Source organism: Podarcis filfolensis (assembly GCF_964270895.1).
Source record: "Podarcis filfolensis genome assembly, chromosome: 14".
In the NCBI taxonomy this organism is placed as follows: Eukaryota; Metazoa; Chordata; class Lepidosauria; order Squamata; family Lacertidae; genus Podarcis; species Podarcis filfolensis.
This window is the reverse complement of record NC_139616.1, coordinates 6,680,000-6,698,742: the sequence shown is the minus strand read 5'-3', so window position 1 is coordinate 6,698,742 and position 18,743 is coordinate 6,680,000. Positions and strand designations below refer to the sequence as shown.

The following is an 18,743-nucleotide window of genomic DNA, read 5'->3' as shown; positions in this document are numbered from 1 at the left end:
GATATCAAATCCAAACTCTTTCCTCCTCCTCCTCCTCCTCCTCCTCCTCCTCCTCCTCCTCCTCCTTCTTCTTCTTCTTCTTCTTCTTCCTGGTTGTGGCCCTGGGAGGCTCACCTAGAAGGCACCCCATCTGATCACCTTTCAAGACCCAAGAAAGATGACCTCCTGATTTCCCCAGGCCTTCACAGAGCATAGGTCCACATCCAGGAGCATAGTGGGGGCAGGGGGGCCATGGCCCCAGACACACAATTTTGAGGGGACGTGAACCAGGTTCCCTCATGCAGGGATGCCTGTCCCACCCTGCCTGCTGCCAGCGGTCTCTGGGCCCCAGAACCTCACCTGGCCTCACCACTGTGTCCCTGGCACTATTGCTGAACGGCTGTCCAGCCAACTCTCTCTCTCTCCTTGCTTGGAGGGTGAGTGGGTGCGAATGGATGGAGGTGGGTGGGCAATGGCTGACCTGCAGTGTGGCTTGGCCTGGCACACCTCTCCATGCCACAGGGGTCAGGGAGGATTTGCCGATCAAAGGCCACAGGGGTCAGCCAGGCTCCCCCCTGTGCAGGCAGGCAGTGTAGGACAGCCCCACTTGGCTCCAGTAGCAGGGGTGTAGGAAGGGGGGCGGTGGGGGCAGTCTGACCCAGGTGTCATCGCGGGGGGGGGGGGTGACACCCCCCTGGGTGGATCGCCAGGCTGCCCCCTTGGGCACTGATTGCCACCAGTGGGCGCCAATTGCCATGCCAATTGCCCCCATAGGCGGCTCAACCTGCCCCCTAGGTGAATGGCATGTGCACCACTCTGGGTGCCCGAGTAGCTAGCTCCACCACTGTCCAGTAGTGGAAGATGGGCTGGTACAGAGGGCTCTGTTCACCCTCCGCACCTCTCCCCTGTCCAGCATGTGAGCCTCGGGTGTTGGCAAACACCACTACTCAAATCTTTGCCCACCCAGCTCAGTATTTTTGTCTTCTGTCTTGTAGTGACCTTTCTGGGATCTCAGGCAGAGAAGAGATCCCTTACCCACCAATATGCTGCTCTTCCCTGAGTGCCTTTCAACCGGAAATGCTTCTTGGGAAGGAACTTTGTCCATCTGCATGCAGAACAGGTGCTCTGCTGCTTGGCACCCATCTTGTCCTATTTTGACCTCCCTCCTCTAGTGATTGGTTCATATTAATGAGATATTCTTTGAACCAAAGCATTTTCAGGCACCCCCAAAAAACCAGCTTCTGTCTGGATTGCAATGAAATGCCCCAGGTTCTGAAGTCAAGGTATTTGCTCCTGGCTATGCCAACCACACGGACGCGGGTGGCACTGTGGGTTAAACCACAGAGCCTAGAGCTTGCCGATCAGAAGGTCGGCAGTTTGAATCCCCGTGACGGGGTGAGCTCCCGTTGCTCGGTCCCTGCTCCTGCCAACCTAGCAGTTCGAAAGCATGTCAAAGTGCAAGTAGATAAGTAGGTACCGCTCCAGCGGGAAGGTAAACGGCGTTTCCGTGCGCTGCTCTGGTTCGCCAGAAGCGGCTTAGTCATGCTGGCCACATGACCCGGAAGCTGTACGCTGGCTCCCTCGGCCAATAAAGCGAGATGAGCGCCGCAACCCCAGAGTCGGCCACGACTAGACCTAATGGTCAGGGGTCCCTTTATCTTTACCTTTATGCCAACCTCATGAATGTTCAGCTCCATTTTCCCCTCCCTCCAATCTTTTAATCTGGTGTTCCATCCTGCATCGATCCACAATGGTGTTTTGTATACACTTTGGGCTTTGGCCAGTGGATAAGAGACCTCCTTGCCTTTCCTAAACAGGGCAACAACATGCAACATGATCTCTGGCCTTGATGAAAATCAGATGAAGTCTGGATATAATGAGGGTTAATGTTCTCCCCTCCCCATATTACTGTCCTCTAGTCAGCTATTAATTTTTCATAGGAAATCAATCTGGTTGAGATTATGTTCAGGAACATTTCCTAACATTCTCATATTAAAAGGTAACATGAATCAAACATTTACAGCATCTATTAGTTAGGACAGAGAACAAACACACTGAGCTGGTAATAAGGTAACAATGAATCCCTGACAGGTAGCATTCAGATACTCATTAGCCAATGGGGTCTGGTCTCAGCCACTTTTGCCCTCATCTTATGAGCAGCAGCCATGACCTGCACCCAGTGGCGTAGCGTGGGTTGTCAGCACCCGGGGCAAGGCAAGTAATTTGCGCCCCCTAACCCGTGGATTTGCGCCCCCTAACCCATGGATTTGCCCTAACCCCAGATGTTGCGCCCGGTGCGGCCGGCCCCCCCTGCACCCCCCACGCTACGCCACTGCCTGCACCTCTCTCTTGGTTCTTGAGGTTGCTGTTGCTGCAGCCGGACAACCTGGCTACTTTTATCGGGTGCTCAGGAAGCTCACACACGGCCTGAATTATGGCAGCCCCCTGCAGTGGCTGGAGCCGGGCCACCTCTGCAGGAAGCATTCCAAAGCATTGTTGCCAAATGGCTGGGATGTAAAATTAAAAGCAAGCTGTGAAACATGATGTTGCATCAATGTAATTATTTCCACAACGCCCAAGAACACTGTGGACAACTGCCAGTCGTGACTTGGCCACTGCCAGGCCTGATGGATTCTGAGCACCAGGGAAGAACTGCCTTTGGAACGGATCGCTGTGCTTTTCATATATTATGCATTGCATTGGTCAGAGACCAGGGCCCGAATTCAACTAAATGACCTCACCAGTGGAAGCCCATACAAGGACTTCTGATAGCACAATGAGGTTTCCCACCCTTTCCCACTTCTGCCCCACCTAAATTGGCTCTGAGGGGGGCTTAGAAGAAACCCCAGAACAGTACGTTAGGGGAGGAGAGGGGAGGATATATGTTTGTGCTGAAGCAATCTCCTTAGCACTCCATTGAATGCCCTCAAAATATACAGTTATAGGTGAGGGGAAACCTCCCTAAACCTAGAAATTAATAAATGGTAGGATTTTGATTATTTGGGATGTGAAGGGAGAAATACAAGCTGCAGAGGAATTCTTGAGCTAGCCTATGCAAAGCGACCTGGCCAAACTAGGACCATTAAGAAACAATACAGGGCCACTGAAAGCCATTGGCAATGCAAGAGAACTGTCCTTTCCTCCTTGCCCTGACGTATGAACAGAGACAGCGGGTTGAAAGGTTGCCAGGTTAACTGGGTCTGGAGTGACAGGAAAAGAGAGTTTTTTAGCAAGATGTTCTGGGAAGAGGAAGGAAGGAGGAGGACTGGGATCCATCTTGGGCAGGCTGGCTGCAGGCTGGCTGGGAGAGATGCCCGGGAATCCAGGGCTGCACTGTTGCGGGGGACAAGCCCCTCTTGAAATGACAATGCTGTAAGATTTGAACTTCCTCCATGAGGACTAAAGGTGTAAATAGGTGAATAAACCATAATTCTTAAAGCTGCAACAGTCTCTGCTGTGTCTCAATTCTCCAAAGGAACAGAGACCCTGGGTGAGCGTCTGGTACCCCCAGGAATCTTGCAGAGAGTAGGGGTGGCACACAACTTTTGCAACAATACTTTATTTAAACTCAAGTCAAACTTCTGTATCAAATCTTTCTTCAAAGAACAGCCTGGCAGCTGGGTCAGGCCAAAGGGCCTAGTCCAGCTCCCAGATGCCCCAAGAAAAGCCAATAAGAAGTGCCACGAGTTCAAGATCTGCACTTGCCCCCTCCCCATGAGGCCCCACAATTGCAACTGATATTCAGAAGGACAGGCTGCCCAGTTACTCAAAGTTTTAAAAACAGCAGATTCTGAAACAGGGTGGTTGCTATGAAGATAGAGGAAATGTGAATGCACCATCACTGACCTTTATAAATAACAAAGTCTTATGGCACCTTAAAAACCTAACAAATTTATTTCTGCATATTATTAATACAGATGCCTTTATAAAAACATGCAGAATCAGGTGCTGGTGATGAAACTGCATTTCTCACAAGACATCTCCAAGGCTTCCAATGACACTGATGTTCTCTTTGAAATTCTGTTTTTATTTTTGTGCCTTTAGGGGGCAAACATAATGATCCAAAGCAGCTCACACTGAAAACTTTTTTGTGTGTGTGGTAAACTCAGATAAACACTTTTGCATTGTCATGTGGTTCAAACATCTTAGCGCTGTCTCACCATTGCCTTTTTTAAGGGGGGAGTGGGGTGCCTAAATAATGAAAGTTGAAAGTAAATGGGGAGAAAAATAGTACATGTTTTTCTCAGCAGGAACAGGAACTCTGCCCTGGTTATTTAGGGTAAATGTAGTAATGGGGAGAGGGATAAGGAGTGGAGGCATGGAAGGATCAGAAGGTGCAGTGAAATATGGTTAATGCAAAGCCCAAGAAACAGGCAGCCGCACCAAAACACAGTGTGAATTTCCACTTTTGCTACAATTCTCCATCTTCTGCCTTCTTTAGGAGGGTGAGACCGACCTCTAACACAGTTTGCAAGAACACACCTTGAACAGCCAAGGATGCGACTTCTTCTCATCTGCAAAACAAAAATGCCACATTTTTAAAAAATCTTGATACATTTTGCATGTTTTTAAAAGCTTTCTACGCACATGCAGGCACATGCAGCCACTTGACTTTAGAACAACACATTTCCATAACCTTTAACAAACACCTGCAGAAATTAAGCCTTGAATAAATTTTACAGGGACGACAGAGGACGAGATGGTTGGATAGTGTTCTCAAAGCTGCTAACATGAGTTTGACCAAACTGCGGGAGGCAGTGGGAGACAGAAGTGCCTGGCGTGCTCCGGTCCAGGGGGTCATGAAGAGTCGGACACAACTAAACGACTAAACAACAACAACAAATTTTACAGTGTTGTGGCCCAAAACAACACACACACACACACACACACACCCCTCCATACCACAGACTGGTATCTGAGCAACTTCTCACCTCTCATATACCTAGAAAATGGAGGGGCAAGGAAAGTCCAGCTTAAGAAGTGTTTGTATGTGAATATTTCCCCCCCTTTCTAGAGGTCAAGACCTGAAATTAGGTCACCTGCAGAGGCAAAAAGCCACGCAATGGTGAATGGAGTGGTACGTGGCAAAAGGGTGGGGCAATGGTTAATAGACTCCTCAACTTTTTAATTGCTTTACTGTAGCCTATGGGATCTGATGGGTCAGGATCACAGATAAATCCTGGATTAATTTCTTGCTTGACCAAATTGATTTCAAAGCCCAACAGATGGATGGCAGACACATTATCTGGATTATCAGAAATTCCACAGAAAAGCTAGATAATACCAATAGATCAAATTATCATTTGACTTTATGTGGTCGGCGCACATTATTTACCAAAATCTGGCTATTGTTTCAAATGCATTGTTCAAGCTTGGTTGGATGCTGTGCAAAATCCCTGGGTGTGACAAACTGAAATGCCGGCTCGATACATTCCTTATGCATTCCTCAAATTATTCAAATGTCATGTGAATTGTCTGCTTGGCTGATAGGCTTACAACAAGGGAAAGGTAGTGAAGACGTTTTCATTATTATTTTCAAAACAAGCTATGGGTAAGCCTGGTCGTTTCTGAAGAGCTTAACACACAGGAAAATGAAAACATAAAAAAGCATTGATATATAATAACAGAGAAGTGCCCCCTGTTGAATCAGACCAAAGGTCCATCATCGCCCAGAGAGTAGTCAGATGCCACTACGGGGACCTTGGATAGCTCAACTGGTGGACCAAGAGACTCTTAATCTCATGGATGTGGGTTCGAATCCCACATTGGGAAAAAGATTCCTACATTTCAGGGAGCTGGACTAGATGATCCTCATGGTCCCTTCCAATGCTACAATTCTAGGATTCTAAGCAGCAGATGAAGAAGGCAAGAGCTCTCTTTTCCACTGCCTGGTCATAGCGTCTCCTGCAAATAGAGGTGACCCATACCCACTGTGGCTAACAGCCATAAGATGAATGGTCAGCCTAGCCCAGAATTCTGTTGTTCACAGTGGCCACTCAGATGCTTCCCACTGAAGCTTACATGCAAGGCCTGAAGGTGATGATGACCAACCCCTGATTTTCGCCCTGCCCCTGACACTTGGGTTTATACTGCCTCTGACCATGGAAATTCTATTTGCATGGATTTAACTTCCATGAGTTTATACTGAATACCCCTCCATCTCTGCTCTGCTCATTTGGTTCAAAGGCTACAGCTGGCCTTGCAAGGTCCAAGCTGTCATGCCAATTCTCCTTGGCAGGAACTCCTTCTCCTGCCATTCCTAAAATGTGTCATGCCTGCTTTTTGTTTGCAAGACATGCCCCTTTCAGCCCATTAATCTCCTCTTGCTTGTTGACCAACGTTTCCAAAGCAAGGTCCTTTGAAGGTCTCCCTCTCCCCTGACCAGCCTGCCAACTCAGTAAAGGCAACATGGAGGGAGGGCTCCTCTGTGTCCCACAGTGGAGTTCTGGACACTTTGGACCACGGTTGTTTTCCACTGGCTAGTGGAGACCTTTTTGTTCCAGCAGGCTGTTGCCTTCCAAGGCAGATAATGCTTTATCTGAAGATCATATTCTTATCTGCAGTGTCTGCCTTTGCTGTGTTTTGCTGATACTGCTGTCTTGCCTTTGATATTATGATTTCAATTATTGCGAGCTGTCACAAATCATGCATATACATTAGAAAGGTGGGGTATAAAGCATTATGTAAATAAATGAGGCATGTTTTCTTCCAGTTTTGCATAAGGACCAAACAGCATTGGCCCAAAAGGCTAATCAGTCCTTGCTGCTGCCTGCATAGGACCTATTCTTGGGGGGCGGGGGCAGGGATGTTCTGCTTTTCAAGCAGCTGATCTGAGCATCACGTCCAGTTCTAGAGGTAGACCATATTGGTGTTTCGCAACTTTGACCTGTTGCAGGACCTTAGCCAGACCTTAGCAGAGCATACGCAGAGTTCCAGAAAGCAATCAGTTGCAGGCAGGATGGATGAAGCAGGAACAAAATGCTGCTACTAGCAACTTGGTTACTCAGAGGTGTTTAATATTTACAGCAGACTCTACAAGTTAATATATACAAGAACAGATATGGATCTTAACTAGCTCTCTCTTAACAAACTCCAAACGACTGTCAGACCACCACACTGACCAACAAACTATCCAGTCAGTAAGGTCATAAGTCATCATGCCTGTGTGAGACCTCAACCAATAGTAAAGCTGTATCCAGGGTCTCATATCTCCAGGCAGAATAACTCCTCTCTGCTCAGTCATCTTGGCTTTCAGCCAATGCTTAATTGACTCTGTGTGAAGCTGCAGAGAATGGCACGTAATCAAAAATACCAACAGATCATCCCGTTCCACCACCTGAGATGAAATGAGAAGGTGCCACCAAAACCTCACCAGCATCACACAGTGGTGGAGGAGGCTTCCAATGAGATCTCATGGAACTCTTGTGAGATCTTGCGGAAGACTTGAGGTAGCTCCACAAGATTTTGGTGGAAGCTGTTGATGCCTTGCAATTCTGGCAGCAGCAGCTGGGATGGGATGGGCGCCACCCCATGGGATTCCACCACCCAAGATGGCTGCTTCAGTCTGCCCCAACCAGATGCCCCTAAGGGATGAAACCCACAAGCAGGGCCTGAATGGAACACAGCCTGCTCCTAACTTGCAATTCCTTGCCATTGGAACCCATCGTTCTACCCAGACCAAAGGTCCAGCTCCGAGGGCCTTCTGGCGGTTCCCTCTCTGTGAGAAGTGAGGTTACAGGGAACCAGGCAGAAGTGAGGTTACAGGGAACCAGACAGACGGCCTTCTCAGTAGTGGCGCCTGAGCTGTGGAATGCCCTCCCATCAGATGTCAAGGAAATAAACAACTATCCAACTTTTAGAAGACATCGGGAGGCAGCCCTGTTTAGGGAAGTTTTTAACCCAGCCATATGGGCGAGGTAGAAATAATAAATTATTATTACTATTATTACTATTATTACTATTATTACTATTATTACTATTATTAATTACTATTACAGTGGTACCTCGGGTTACAGACGCTTCAGGTTACAGACTCCGCTAACCCAGAAATTTTACCTCAGGTTAAGAACTTTGCTTCAGGATGAAAACAGAAATCGGGCAGCAGCGGGAGGCCCCATTAGCTAAAGTGCTGAACAGTTTCAGGTTAAGAACAGACCTCCAGAACAAATTAAGTACTTAACCCGAGGTACCACTGTATTATTATTGGCAGCGGAGGGAAGGCACTGACATCACAGCCACCTGTTGGAGGCTAATGGTGGACATGCCCTTTCCTGCCAAATGCAAACAGGTGCACAGTATCTCAAATGCCCCTGGGTGGCAACACCTTCAGGCACTGCCTAGCGGGGTGTGAATCAGGGCCCTGGCAGTCCCAGCAACATGCCACCTTGATGCTTACTCTACTGGCAGCAAGTCAGGGGACAGCAACTCAAAGCAAATGAGGTGGCCCAATTTATGGCTCCCCTTCCTGTCATTGCCCTGTCAGGTGAAGGTGCCAGCTGTTTAAGTGCTCAGCCTGAAAGGATGCTTGGGGAAGGAGTGGTTGCCTTGGGGTGGTCCCTGAGGCACCTCCACATCTGGGATGGATGAGGCCCCTGTGGAGGAGGGGAGGAGGCATGTGAGGTTCAGGTGACCCTGCAATGAGGATCAGCTCAGCTATGGGGCAGTAAAACACGCAGCTTGCTAGTCAGCACCCTGCAGCCAACCAGGTACTGTTGGTTGGTTAAGGTAACCTCTCATTTAGTCAAGCTTTGCTTTTGAGGGCAAAGAGATTTCGGCATCAGGGCTGGCCTGAAGTGGACTGAAGCAGCCACCTCCAGTGGTGGAATCCTGCGGGGACACTGCCCTGCCCGCCCCTGCCACATCCAGAGAAGCAAAGATTAATGGCGGTGGTGGGTTCAGCAGAGATCTAATCCTGGCTGCCCCTTCTCCTCACTTCTCCCATGGCACAGCAGGGCAACCAGAAGCTGCAGCCGCGCCACCCTGGAAGCAAATCAGTCTCTTAAGCTTAAGCTAAGAAAGAGTATTCTCTATAAGATTGAATATAAATATACGTGTCAAGACTTTGAGATTAGACCACTGAAGAAGCCTGGAAAACTCTCTTGGCAGTGTGCTACCTGCAAGCCCCAGTTAAAGGGCCCCATGGGGGGCAAACAGCGGCCTTTTGATTACTTGGACTGTCAGGGCGAAACAGGTGCAAAACGCCGGCACCCTGTCGTCTACAACTTCATCAGCATCTATCTACAATTCTACTAGCATCTCTCGGTATTGTGAATATCACCGAACTTACCTTTTGTTGGTATCTTCAGGAACTTATCGAAAAGACTGAGTGAAGCATTTGAAAAATCTATTGAAACCAGACATCATTTTAGGCTGGGTAGTTCGCAAGTCTTTGTGGCTTTGTTTAATGTTTTGTATTTTTCTCAGAAGGTTGATAAGGTATGTATAATTATTGTTTTGTGTATATTAATTGCCAACGTGTTGCATGCGTCGCACTCCGCTACCCTGGAAAGCATGGCTTTGGCACAGGGGTCAGAGGGGGGTTGGCAAGTTCCCGCTTCACCTCAGGCGATGAAGCAGGATGGGCAGCCCCTGTTGGGCACCCTTCCCATCTTCCCGGCACTGCTGGGCTTTTGCTTGCCCAAAGATTAAGAGGCAGTCATCAAGAAGGACCTGGGCTCCTCTCTCCAGACCTCTCTTTTCAAACAAGGGCTTCTGTCAGAAGTGTCTTGATTTCTTATCACATAATTCCATCCCTACAAGCAGCAATAAATAATTCATGTCCCCGGGTCTTTGTTGCGGGTCCCCAAACTGCCCAGCAAGGGGAGGCTGACAGCTGTGTCAGGGCAAGCGCTGAAGATCTGGCGTGACAAGGTGACTAACAAGTCGTCATCCCTTCCCCCCCCCCCCGCCCAGTCAACGGGGAAAGTCGACAATCGCACAAAGTGTGAAAACAAAACCCTGAAATGAAATGAAGCTGTCCCTTTCTCTCTCTCTCTCTAGATGCTGGCTATGAGCTGATTTCCAGCCCCATAACCTCTGGTCACATTAGAGGACTCCCAGCCGCCCTCTCTATTCTTCACTCTCGCCTGTCCATTTACGCCTGTCCACGGATCAATATGAGCAATTCTTGGAGAAATACGATGTCACCATGGCAACCAAGCTACAAATTCTCAGTGGGAAGCAACGAGCCCCGTAGAAAACTCTCTGGAGGTTTCCCGACCGAGGAGGAGGAGGAAAGTTCTTTAAAATGCAGGAATGGACAGAGGCCAAGGCTGGGGAAATTCATGACTCCTTGCAAAGGGAATGATTGCAAAGAGAACAAGCCAGGCAGAGCTCTCAGATGCAGCAGAGAGGCTGTGGCAGTAAACATATTCTCTGGCGCACCTCTGCCTGTGGGCTAAATCTCCCTTAACTCCTCTGCTGCTGGCCTGACACCTCTTGGATTTCAAGCTGCACATCTCTGAGAGAAGGGGGAATGGGCTCCATTTCAAGGGAGCTAATGGCAGAAATACCATATTTTTTTCCGCTATATAAGACGCCCTAGATCACAAGACGCACCTAATTTTTGGAGGAGGAAAACAAGAAAAAAATATATATATTCTGAACCTCAGAAGCCAGAACAGCAAGAGGGATCACTGTGCAGTGAAAGCAGCAATCCCTCTTGCTGTTCTGGCTTCTGGGATAGCCTGCATTCGCTCCAGGAGACGCACACACATTCCCCTTACTTTTTAGGAGGGAAAAAGTGAGTCTTATAGAGCAAAAAACACGGTAATCAAAAGCCAGAATATACATTTCCTTCAAAGGGAAACAGATCATGGAGAGTATTTGCAACTGCAGGCTGTTCGTTGTTACAACCAAACGAGGCCACGGGATATGCTCTTTTTGTTCCTCAAATTGCTGACTTTTATTGTTTTTGAGCCAAATCTCAGAAGAAGCTCCTGCCCTTCTTTAACTTAAGTGTTGGTGCTAACCTTTAAAGCCCTAAACGGCCTCGGTCCAGTATACCTGAAGGAGCGTCTCCACCCCCATCATCCAGCCTGGACACTGAGGTCCAGCGCCGAGGGCCTTCTGGCGGTTCCCTCATTGCAAGAAGTGAGGTTACAGTAAACCAGGCAGAGGGGCTTCTCGGTAGTGGCGCCCGCCCTGTGGAACGCCCTCCCAGCAGATGTCAAGGAAATAAACAACTATCTGATGTTTAGAAGACAACTGTTTAGGGAAGTTTTTAATGTCTGACACTGTACAGTGGTACCTCGGGTTACATATGCTTCAGGTTACAGACTCCGCTAACCCAGAAATATTACCTCCGGTTAAGAACTTTGCTTCAGGATGAGAACAGAAATCGTGCTCCGGCGGCACGGCAGCAGTGGGAGGCCCCATTAGCTAAAGTGGTGCTTCAGGTTACGAACAGTTTCAGGTTAAGAACAGATGTCCAGAACGAATTAAGTTCTTAACCCGAGGTACCATTGTATTGTTTTTAATATTTGGTTGGAAGCCACCCAGAGTGGCTGGGGAAACCCAGCCGGATGGGCGGGGTATAAATAATAAATTATTATTATTTTATTATTATTATTATTATTATTATTATTATTATTATTATTATTACACGAGAAGAGTTGTTCCTCCTGCATTCCTGGGCAGCGCTAGAAACCAAGCCCAGCTCAGAGGCAGGTAAATGGTGGCCGGCTCCTTTTCACCTCCCTCCTGGAGAATCCTGTGCTCTGAAATCCAATCGTGTAGCCCACAGCCTGAGGTGGGGTCTGAGATGACTTCAGGGACCTGACATGGATTTCAGGCTGCTGCACCCTTTCACTGAAAATTAAATCTCAGCAGTGCTCCTTGGGGAAGGATCAGGCCGTTCGGCAGCTGCCTGAAATCTCAGCAGCACACATGCGTGGCTAGATTTGGGGAGCTTTTAACTAAGCTGACAGAACTCAGCTTATGGTTCACAGATTGGCACACAAAGATGTAGGAGAAGAAAATATATTGGTGGCAGGAGGGGGAGGGGGAGGGAATGGATGGACAAGGCTGCTTAGCCCTTTCGTGAGTGAGAGACAGCACTCTGCAAATTATCCGGAATACAGCCCTGGCCGATTGGGTCGAAGGAGGGACATGTCATAACTTCAGTACTTTGTGCACAAATATATATCGGTCCACAGGATGCTCCAGGAGATTCCCCCCTCTATTAAAATATTAGGAAAATACTATTAGGAAAAAGGTCGCATTGGGAAAAGAAGCACAAACAGCAGAAATAAATAGGAGGCTAAAATAATCATGAGCAGCTGTTGGAAAATTTAGCTTTATATCAAAAAAACAACAATACAACCTTAGATTTGAAAGCTAAAGTGTTTGATATGCGCATTTTATCTGTGATGGAGCAGAGAACCGGACCATGACACAGAGAAACGTGAAAGCTTAAGAACAGCACAGCATGTCATAGAACAGGCCAGCTAAGAAAGATCATTAAAAGATGGAAAAGATAATAAATGGATATGACAAAGATCAAAAGTTGCAGATGTAGTTGGAAGTTAAAATGGACATATGCAGGACATGTGACAAGAGATGAAACAATGGGGAGTACTTGGCATCTATCCAAAGATGGATGTGAGAAGAGAGAGAAGGAGAAATATAGTAGTTGCTGATCTGGAGAAACAGGGAAATGCAACAATACTGTTTCCCATTAAATTTTCTCCAGAGCAGCATGATTGATAGTTGAACAGCGCCCTGGTCCTTTTTTTCTGGGAAAGAAGAGATCCCTATCTGGTCCATCCAGCTTCTCATCTTAAGTCTATCACGAATTCTTATGGCAAACTTCTTCTATCAGCTTTGCCCTGCCTGGACCTGGATGAAAGGGGCTCCAAATTCTCCAGAGACAATTGGCCAGATTCAGGCACTGCCCACATTGCCTTGACCCCTCTGCCTTGCCTGCTTTCTCACACAGCTGCACCAGGCAAGCACCTGGGATTCTCTCACCTGGATTTTCTGACTCTTCCAAGACCTGCCTCTCAGCCGTGTCTTTTCCTTCTTGGAGGTCTGCAGGTGTTGTGCAGTTGTCACAACTGGTGGCAGCTGAAAGAAAAAAAAAAGAGAAGAACAGTAACACACTACCAAATATCTAACTTTCTTTCAGCTGCTGAGGTCACATTTTCTTAGTTTGGATACTAAGCCCTCCCAATCCCAAATGTCTTAAGATTTAACAAAATAAATGGGAATATATGTCAAACCAGAAATGAAACAAGTCTGAACCCTTCTTCTTCCTTCTCTTTCCCAGTTTCTGCACCCAGCACAACTGTTTTCCCCAGTCACTGATACGCTCTAAGAACTGAGCCAGATTTTAGGAATAAGAACTTCTGTGGCAATGGAGAAAGAAGCACCACAGCGGAGGAGGTGCCCAACAATTTGCAGGAAAATTCATGGGGGAACCTGGGAGAATGCAACATTCATAGCCTCTAGTGCATATATACCAACACATACTGTACGGGAAACAAACAAGATGAGAAAGAAATCCTAACATCTACCTCTCTATACAGTGGTACTTTGGTTCTCAGACTTAATCCATTCCAGAAGTCTGTTCCAAAACCAAAGCGTTCCAAAACCAAGGCAAGCTTTCCCATAGAAAGTAATGCAAAATTGATTAATCTGTTCCAGACTTTTAAAAACAACCCCAAAACAGCAATTTAACATGAATTTGACTATCTAACAAGATCTAAAATGAAAGCAATAAACAACATACTGCAGTCACACAATCAATCAATAGGTGAACTGGGTTCCACACAGTCACACACACACACACACACACACACACACACACAGCGCCACAAAAATGCAAAATAAATAGCAAAAGCAGACAGACCACAGCGTAACACTCGAAACGGAGCATGTTTGACTTCTGAAAAAAGTTCGCAAACTGGAACACTTACTTCCGGCTTTGCAGTGTTTGGGTTCCAAGTTGTTTGAGAACCAAGGTAAAAAAAGGTAAAGGAACCCCTGACCATTAGGTCCAGTCGTGGCTGACTCTGGGGTTGCGGCGCTCATCTCGGTTTATTGGCCAAGGGAGCCAGCGTACAGCTTCCGGGTCATGTGGCCAGCATGACTAAGTCGCTTCTGGTGAACCAGAGCAGCGCACGGAAATGCCGTTTACCTTCCTGCCGGAGCAGTACCTATTTATCTACTTGCACTTTTGAAGTGCTTTCGAACTGCTAGGTTGGCAGGAGCAGGGACCAAGCAATGGGAGCTCACCCCGTTGCGGGGATTCGAACTGCCAACCTTCTGATCAGCAAGTCCTAGGCTCTGTGGTTTAACCCACAGTGCCACCCGCGTCCCTGGGGAACCAAGGTGCCACTGTATAAACTTTTTGCTGGCCTGTTGTCACACTGTGATAATAGTCTGAGCTGCCAAGGGGAGCAAGAGGCACATGGGCTAAGCTGAGGTTCGGAAGACTGTCCTTCCAGGAATGCACCTCAGAGCCTGAATGGATCACCTCAGGAGAAGGAGGAGAGGAGGGGGAGGGTAAATCTGATTGTTTTGCTGCTCTTAGCAGATCATAATTCTGTTCAGGCTGCAACACAGCTAAGCACACCTTTTGAAAGTCAGGAGCATTTGGTAAACAGGCAAATCTATCTTGGACTAGTGAAAGCATTCAGAAGCTTCTGGGAACAAAGTGAATAAATATAATTGTAAATTAGCAAGCACGGCTTATCACTTGTAGCAATAACTTAATTTAAGTTGTGTTACAAGCTCAGCAAGACTTCTGAGCAGCTTCAAATCTAATTCGTCAAAACCATTTTCCCACCAAAGCTTGCAAGAAAACCATTAATGAAGTCTAGAGTGATTGTGTTCATTTTGACTTCTCTGTGAGGGAGCAGAATGCAAATATTCCCGGGTGAAACCTGCTCAAGGTTGCTCCACATCTCCAGAGGAACTCAATAGCTGCACTGTGTCATTTGAGAGATGCTGAAAGCCTCATGCAGTGGCACAGATTAAAGAAGGGCTGGGAAATCACAGCTGGAAGTGACCTGTAAGGCTTTTTTGGTCAGTGGCTCAATCCTGGTACTAGGGCACTTGGTAATCTGGTGGTGTAGTTTTTAAAAGGTAGGGAGGTTACTGAAATGTAGAGTTGGGGTCTGATGTGTAGTAAGCTCTTGCTGTTATACTGATTAAATGTCAGCGTCTTCATTACAATTTTTGGAGAGCAGATTAAAGAATTAATTCCAGAGGCCCTGAAATTAGGACTCTGAAGTGAGTAGAGCACCATATGGCAGTGGGGAATATCTCTTAGAGACACCGACATAGATGGGGTCAGCCAGGAGACTAGTGTCAACAGTTAGCAAGGGCAGAGCAGCAAACACCAATAGGCACTCTGTGTAATTTCCAGAGAGCAAGATGACCTTTCTTTCTCCTTATGGATACAAAGACCATATCTGACAGCTGCACATGGCCTGAATGAAGTCAGAGAGATAGAAGAGGAGAAGGGGAGCATGCTAACCCCTTATTAGACACCCACTGCAGTTAGGAAGTGACACATGGCTCCAAAAAGGCTGAATTCAAGCCTTGGTTACCTATGTCTATAACATGCGATTAATCTGACACCCAAACACCACATGTATGTTCTATATAAAGCAAGTATGACAAAGTCATCAGCACCCTTACCGCCTGAGAACTCACGTCACCAGGAGGCAGTTCCATGAAGCCAGACCCCCGACCGCCCTTCAACACTGCCATCCACAGATGCCAGGGAAGCAAGTTCCAAAGCCATATCATGCCACATCCACACTCATGTTGGTGCAGTCAAAATCCCCCAAAGCAGCCTTTCTCAACCTGTGGGTCCACAGATATTGTTGAACTACAACTCCCATCACCCCTAGCTAGCAAGGCCAGAGCTCAGGGATGATGGGAGTTGTAGTCCAACAACACCTGGGGACCCACAGGTTGAGAACCGCTGCCCTAAAGCAATCAGGTCCCTTTTAAGGTTAATAGAGACCATACTGGGGCCATAAGCCAAAACCCTCCTTTGGGCTCAGTTTAGCTAGAGCTCTCCGTGGTGCTGATAAGTACTTCTCTGCTCTGTGTGTTTGAGACCTGGCATTCCACTATGATCTGACTACACATTTTGGAGTACAAGACACCTGTCCACTGACTTGCTTTTCTGGACTTTTGACTCTGGCTCTGCTCATTATACCCTGGATGGATTTGGCTTCTCTGGAACCAGGGCCCAGCTGTGCCCCCCAACCAACCCCCCCAGCAGGGTCTTCTGCCTGAAACAGGACACTGAAGTGCAAGTGTAATCTGTAAATGAAATTTAAATGATAGCAGTAAATGGCTAAAGGAATGACTCACAGGATCCTGAAGGCAATAAGCAAAGGAAGTTCCAGCTGATGCTTTGCTGGCACCATATCATCCCAGGCCAATGGCATTGCCTGGGCAATGGAGACTTCACTGCAAAATGGAGGAAGATCCATGCCAATTATGCCTGAAGCACAATTCAGATCTATGCAACACATTAAATTTTGAGCCCATTTGATTGGGAGAGGCTGAGGGACCTCTTAGGTCTTATTCAATTCTTAAGGAGGGGTCTTATATATTTACCCCTCCAACGTGCTCAGGGCATACCGTCCAGTGATCCCTCTTCCCAGAGCAACCCTGCAGGTAAGGTAAGATGACTGGCCAACCAACCCAAAACCACACTGGGAGCTTCACAAGTGGGGATTTGAACCCAGCTCTCCCCAGTTCAATTCTGATCCTCCAGCCACAACACCACACAGCTGATCCAGTTGCAACTGATGACCCTACTGTGGATCGGGTGGCAGTTTCCCCCTGGATTTCAAGAGAAGACGACTAGTTCATTAGGGAAGTACAGATTTTCTGACAGCCATTGTACTCCTAAGAGGAAGCACCTGCTCCTCTCATTAAGGGTGGTTAGTTGGACTCTGGCACCTACAAAATGCAAAGGGGACAAGAAACAGCTCTCCTAATTAAGGCTTTGTAATGAATTTGAAACTGGAATTGTTTTGTTTTAAATATATGTTACCTACTGCATATGTAACTTTGAGGTGTTGTACAGGAAGTGATTCATGCATGAAAATAAATAAACAGAGCAACTAAAGCCAAACTCACTTTTTTGGCCTGCAAATGTGGGCAAAGTGGAGCACAATTAATAGATACGTTTGCAGTTTAAAAAACAACAACAGTGGCAGCACAAGCTGCTGAAAAACTGGGATGATGAAGGGGCCTCGGAGTGAGCCTTCTTCGCATGCTTATGTTATCTGTCTGCTGCCCTAAGCTCTGCAAAACTGTTGGGATCATCTCCTCAGATTAGAGGCTCTAGCTCCAAGATGTTTCAGCAGCTCCCAATCCAATTAAACAGAAGTTAAATATACAGAAGGGTCTATTGAGCCCAATCATCTCCATTTTTTTTAAACTGAAAAACCATGTAATTGTAGGTTATACAACAACTTAATCTGACTTAAAACCTAATATCAGCCTGCTGCTTTATAAGTGCACTTGGTTAAGCTGGCTTGTGATACTGGTGTGCTCAGTTTGGGGGTCGTCATTATCCTTTATTAAGTTACTTGTAATCCTAAAAGCCTGTGACTGGGTCTAGATTTTTGGCAAAGATCCAGGGATTTCCCTTCTCAGAGGATGGGCTGATTGAACAGACCTCTATGGCAAGTCTGAAGTTTCTGAGTGAGCCACAGAGCAGAGTTTGATCAGCCAGCCCTGCCAGCTAAGGGGCTCCACCTTATGAAATCCCATTAGACCATCACATGACATGGGAGGGATGTGTGTGTCAGAATATGACTGGGTTTAACTGCCAACCTAGCAGTTCGAAAGCACATCAAAGTGCAAGTAGATAAATAGGTACCACTCCGGCGGGAAGGTAAACGGCATTTCCGTGTGCTGCTCTGGTTCGCCAGAAGCGGCTTAGTCATGCTGGCCACATGACCCGGAAGCTGTACGCTGGATCCCTCGGCCAATAAAGCAAGATGAGTGCCGCAACCCCAGAGTCATCTGCGACTGGTCCTATTGGTCAGGGGTCCCTTTACCCTTTTAAAATAATATTCACCAAACCTCCATCCAGCTTTGGAGAAACTCATTGCGGAGGAGGGACTCTTTCAAATGCCAGGTACGCCTCAAAATGAACAAGGCATTTAAATGGTCTGGAGTGACTTGTTTAACAGCAGGGGTGTTACTTTATGCGCAGCCCTTGACTGCAGACTAAAATCATTTTCATTTCACATACTAAGTCTCATAATGAATTGGTGGCATTTAGGGAATAGAATACTTATTTGGTTTCAGTGCTCTTTTAAAAGAAGTCCCTACTTTATGTAAATGGCAATGTGATCTTTAATTCTACTGTCATCTGTGCTGGCAGGGTGGGGTGGGGAATATATATATAAACACACCAAAACAGCCTGGGGTTGAATTCAAAGGACATCAACAGCAAGCAGAATTACAGGACTGGAAACTTCTTTCCCTTTTTCCCACCCAAAACAAAGCTTTCAATACTGTTTCCACAAGCAGGAGCTGATGCTGCTGGATTTATTTTTTGGGGGGCAGGCTTTATGTGTTTTTGGGGGGCAGAACTGAGTTATCTGTGACACATTTGGTCAGTTGGTTAAGTATTTTATTTATTTACTTGGTTTAGGTGGGCAGCTGCCCCCCCCTGCCATGCCCATGTGCTGGAAGCAGAGACCAACATTTCCCTACCTTCCCAGCCAGGGCCCCTCCACCAACCCTCTACCACCCCCACGAGCACAGAGTACGCCAAA

The 18,743-nt window shown here is 47.1% G+C and overlaps 1 protein-coding gene across 1 annotated transcript in view; it reads right to left on the bottom strand.

Moving 5' to 3' along the window:
• Window positions 1–3,980: 3,980 nt before the first annotated feature.
• Window positions 3,981–18,743, bottom strand: part of WDR72 (WD repeat domain 72) — a 74,586-nt gene continuing 59,823 nt past the window's right edge. The window contains exons 19-20 of the mRNA XM_083586340.1: window positions 12,949–13,044; window positions 3,981–4,493 (exon numbers count right to left, since the gene is read on the bottom strand). Of these exons, the coding sequence (XP_083442466.1) occupies window positions 4,438–4,493; window positions 12,949–13,044 (152 nt within the window). The 3' untranslated portion in view covers window positions 3,981–4,437. The remainder of the gene's footprint in view (window positions 4,494–12,948; window positions 13,045–18,743) is intronic.